Source organism: Electrona antarctica (genome assembly GCF_951216825.1).
Source record: "Electrona antarctica genome assembly, contig: scaffold_111, whole genome shotgun sequence".
NCBI lineage: Eukaryota > Metazoa > Chordata > Actinopteri > Myctophiformes > Myctophidae > Electrona > Electrona antarctica.
Genome location: NW_027637994.1, coordinates 284,154 through 288,614, shown reverse-complemented (window position 1 = coordinate 288,614; position 4,461 = coordinate 284,154). Strand labels below are relative to the sequence as shown.

The 4,461-nt window shown below is 45.8% G+C and overlaps 1 protein-coding gene across 1 annotated transcript; it reads left to right on the top strand.

Moving 5' to 3' along the window:
- Positions 1–3,432: 3,432 nt before the first annotated feature.
- On the top strand, positions 3,433–3,933 carry LOC306918482 (induced myeloid leukemia cell differentiation protein Mcl-1 homolog; the record flags this gene model as incomplete). Its single annotated transcript, XM_079531384.1, has 1 exon — positions 3,433–3,933. One exon carries the CDS (start codon positions 3,433–3,435, stop codon positions 3,931–3,933), a length of 501 nt encoding a protein of 166 aa, XP_079387510.1.
- Positions 3,934–4,461: the final 528 nt, after the last annotated feature.

Genomic DNA, 4,461 nt, shown 5'->3' with positions numbered 1-4,461 from the left:
CCCCATCTCCTCCTACCCATGAGGCGGGCAACCAACTGGACCTGATCTTCACCAGAGGCTGCTCTATTGCTAACCTGTCTGTCACTCCTCTTTCCAGTGAAAAGGGTAAGAAACTCTCTGATCACTACTTCATGTCCTACTCTCTCTCTCCTCTCCCCCCTCACAGCCCCTCCTTACCCACATGATTTCCTCACGTCACAATCTTCGCTCACTTTCCTCCACTGATCTTTCCTCTTCTGTTCTCTCTGCTCTCCCTGCCCCTGAATCCTTTGCTCTTCTATCCCCTGATACCGCCACAGATCTTCTTTTCTCTACTCTATCCTCTTCTCTCGACCATCTCTGTCCCCTCACCACCAGGCCTGCACGCCAAACTCCACCTGCCCCCTGGTTGTCGGACTCAGTGCGGACTGAGAGACGGAGCCTGAGAGCGGCTGAGCGCAAATGGAGAAATGGCAACCTCCTGGAGGACCTTCTCACCTTCCAATCTCTCATTTCTACTTTTTCCTCCTCTCTATCAGCTGCTAAAGCTGCTTTTTTCTGCACTAAAATTCAGGCTTCTGCTTCCAACCCTAAAAAACTCTTTGAAACTTTCTCCTCTCTCCTACAACCACCACCCCCTCCTCCCTCCTCGTCCCTCCTCCCTGACGATTTCGCCAACTTCTTTGACAAGAAGGTGAACGATATCCGATCCTCCTTCCCTCCTCCCCCGGCTGGTGCCCTGCGCACTACCCACACCCGTCTGCCTGCCACCCCCCCCTCTCTACCTTCATCTACTCCTCTTCCCCCCCCCCATCCCCTCTCTATCCCACTTCTCCCCCCTCTCCCCTAACGAGGTCCTTCTCCTTGTTACCTCTAGTCGCCCCACCTCATGCTCTCTGGACCCGGTCCCATCCACTCTGTTGCAGTCTATTGCACCTGAACTTCTTCCCTTCTTAACCCACCTTATTAACACCTCTCTGACATCTGGCTACTTTCCCTCTACTTTCAAGACTGCCAGAGTCACCCCCCTCCTGAAGAAACCGACACTTGACCCCTCTGAGATCAAGAACTACAGACCGGTTTCCCTTCTATCCTTCCTATCTAAAACTCTCGAACGTGCTGTCTTTAAACAACTGTCCTCCTATCTCCACCAGAACAACCTCCTGGACTCCAACCAGTCTGGGTTCAAAGTGGGTCACTCGACAGAGACTGCCCTGCTGGCAGTGACGGAGTCGCTCCATGCCGCTAGAGCGAACTCTCTCTCCTCCGTCCTGATACTCCTGGACCTGTCTGCAGCGTTCGACACGGTGAACCATCAGATCCTCCTGTGTCACCATTATTGTACTGTATTAATAACAGTCACTGACAGGGCTGTGTCACCATTATTGTACTGTATTAATAACAGTCACTGACAGGGCTGTGTCACCATTATTGTACTGTATTAATAACAGTCACTGACAGGGCTGTGTCACCATTATTTTACTGTATTAATAACAGTCACTGACAGGGATGTGTCACCGTTATTTTACTGTATTAATAACAGTCACTGACAGGGCTGTGTCACCATTATTGTACTGTATTAATAACAGTCACTGACAGGGCTGTGTCACCATTATTGTACTGTATTAATAATAGTCACTGACAGGGCTGTGTCACCATTATTGTACTGTATTAATAACAGTCACTGACAGGGCTGTGTCACCATTATTTTACTGTATAATAACAGTCACTGACAGGGCTTTGTCACCATTATTTTACTGTATTAAAAACAGTCACTGACAGGGCTGTGTCACCATGATTTTACTGTATTAATAACAGTCACTGACAGGGCTGTGTCACCATTATTTTACTGTATTAAAAACAGTCACTGACAGGGCTGTGTCACCATTATTTTACTGTATTAATAACAGTCACTGACAGGGATGTGTCACCGTTATTTTACTGTATTAATAACAGTCACTGACAGGGCTGTGTCACCATTATTTTACTGTATTAATAACAGTCACTGACAGGGCTGTGTCACCATTATTTTACTGTATTAATAACAGTCACTGACAGGGCTGTGTCACCATTATTTTACTGTATTAAAAACAGTCACTGACAGGGCTGTGTCACCATTATTTTACTGTATTAATAACAGTCACTGACAGGGCTGTGTCACCATTATTTTACTTTATTAATATTGTCACACAAATTGTGATTATAGGCCACTTAACCCCTTTTGCAACCAGAGCTTATTTTAATGTTTAGGACACAAGAAAAACTTTCCTGGGGTTTTTATGAGTGCAATACGTTTGTCCTGATGAGATGTTCATGACCAAAAACATCTCACTTCCTTCCTGGACTACAAATTCACACCTCCATGCAGCCTCTGCCCTCTTCACAAGGAGGGAAAGTGCACTAAAGCATTATGGGCATTGTAGGAATTCTGCAATCCAGTCAAACACACTCTGGCAATAGCACACAAATTTCAAATTGTGCTGTGGTCATCTACTAAAAATACTATTCACCGCTGGAAGAAACTACAGTCACTCAATGTCCCTTAAATTTGTTTTAATTTAATTGTGACACCAAATGGACCCGTAACTTTGTTCCATTTGTACACTGAGAGTTACAGACCCGTGGTTCAATTTGCATACTCCGAATTACAAGCCTTTCTCAAACATTAAAACAAATAAATGGAAATTGCAGATCTACCCGCTCAAGTTTTGTACATTAGCCATTTCCACTCAGCTAATTTGACTATATTCAGAACGCTGCCATCTTGCCAGCAAGGAGCCAAGTAGGTGCAACTTCCCAATGACAGCCCATACATCCAAACATAAGTCCTATCTAATTGTATTAACCTGTTAAGCCCTATGGCATTTTAGGGCAAAATCAGTTTTACACTTGCTGAAAATAGCCAAACTACAGGCTCACAGCGCAATGCCTTGCGAGCTTGTAAGTCAGCTATTGTCAGCAGGCAACTGAAAATGACTTATGCCGGATCTCTTGTCCACTGGTCCCTTCCTAAAATTTTAGTTTATTTTTTTATTTTGTCTTGGTTTCGTGGCTTAGTTTTTATTTAGTTTTCCTGTGTGAAAAATGGTAGCCTGCACAGAAAGCTGTCTTGCTTTTATTTGTTTTTATTTATTTATTTTATTCTTTTATGTATGTGATGTATTTCCATGCTCACCTTCACATCATAATATGGGTGGGTATTCGAAAGGCCGCCAGAGTTACCGCACAGTATATTGGTACTATATAGCATCCAGACCACTGGAGCCAAGCCCGATATAAATACTGATTATTGCCCTTTAGTTTAGACGCAAGCAGCCCATCTCCATCAAGACTCCAGTCAAGATATCTGGCCTTACATACAACCCAGAAAGACAGAGCTTACAGAACCAGCCATATACCAGCTTACAGTCGTGCCTTCTTTTGAAGTAAACTTTCAAAGTGTCAACACCGACGATGCATTTGTCAGCAGCAGGGGACGGGGGCTTGGACAATGACACGAGACACCTCATCGGCAGTGTCCTAATGGACTTTGCAGGTGTGTCATCCTCTCAGCCAAGCAGACATGAAAGCAAAGCTCATTCAACAATGAATCGAGTCGTGGAGCAGATCATGGAAAACCCTCAATTCGCGTACAATGTCAGTACAATGTCAGTACAGTGTCAGTCGGACAGACGGGGAGACGACATGAGCTTTGTGGGTGAAGCGGCGAAGAGCTGCTTCAGTGACGGAAGCACAAACTGGGGTCGCGTCGCCAGCCTCGTGGCCTTCGGGGCGGTGGTGTGTCGGCACCTCAAGGAGGAGGACAGGAAGCCTTCCGTCGTTGAATCGGTGGGCCAGGAGATCTCCACATACCTCCTCGGACACCAACGGGAATGGCTGGTCGAGAACGACGCATGGGATGGTTTCGTGGAGTTCTTTCGGCTACCGTCGGGGAGCCACTGTGTAATTAATTAAAAAAAAAACATGGAATGGCCGGGCAATGTTGAATGTTGTGGTACATGCGTTAGTTTTCCTCTGTGAAAAAAAGGTAGCCTGCACAGAAAGCCGTCTTGCTTTTATTTGTTTTTATTATTCAAGATAAATCAAATAAAGAAACGTGTGGAACCGACATGACATGTCTCCAAGCACAACCACTTTTTTATTGCAATCGTTTCGTGAACACCCAGTGTCATCACTACGATATCACCGGAACGGGACGGGTTTCTCGTGATCTCGGCACGATGGGGTACTTGAGCTCGAGCGATTGCCCAGAGACGGGTTGTCTCCTACCAACCTCTCTAAACCATGAAATTAACACATAGTAGTGACAGAAATGTATACAGCAGGATATTTGACACGAGAACATTGCAAAATATGACATTATGGACTAATGTCTGAGACCGCAAGGCCCCATCGGCAGCAGAGAGGACACACTATCGCCGCATCCTGTGCCAGTCCGCGATGCAGTTCCTCGTCGGCACCAGGCAGAGGGCGACATCACAT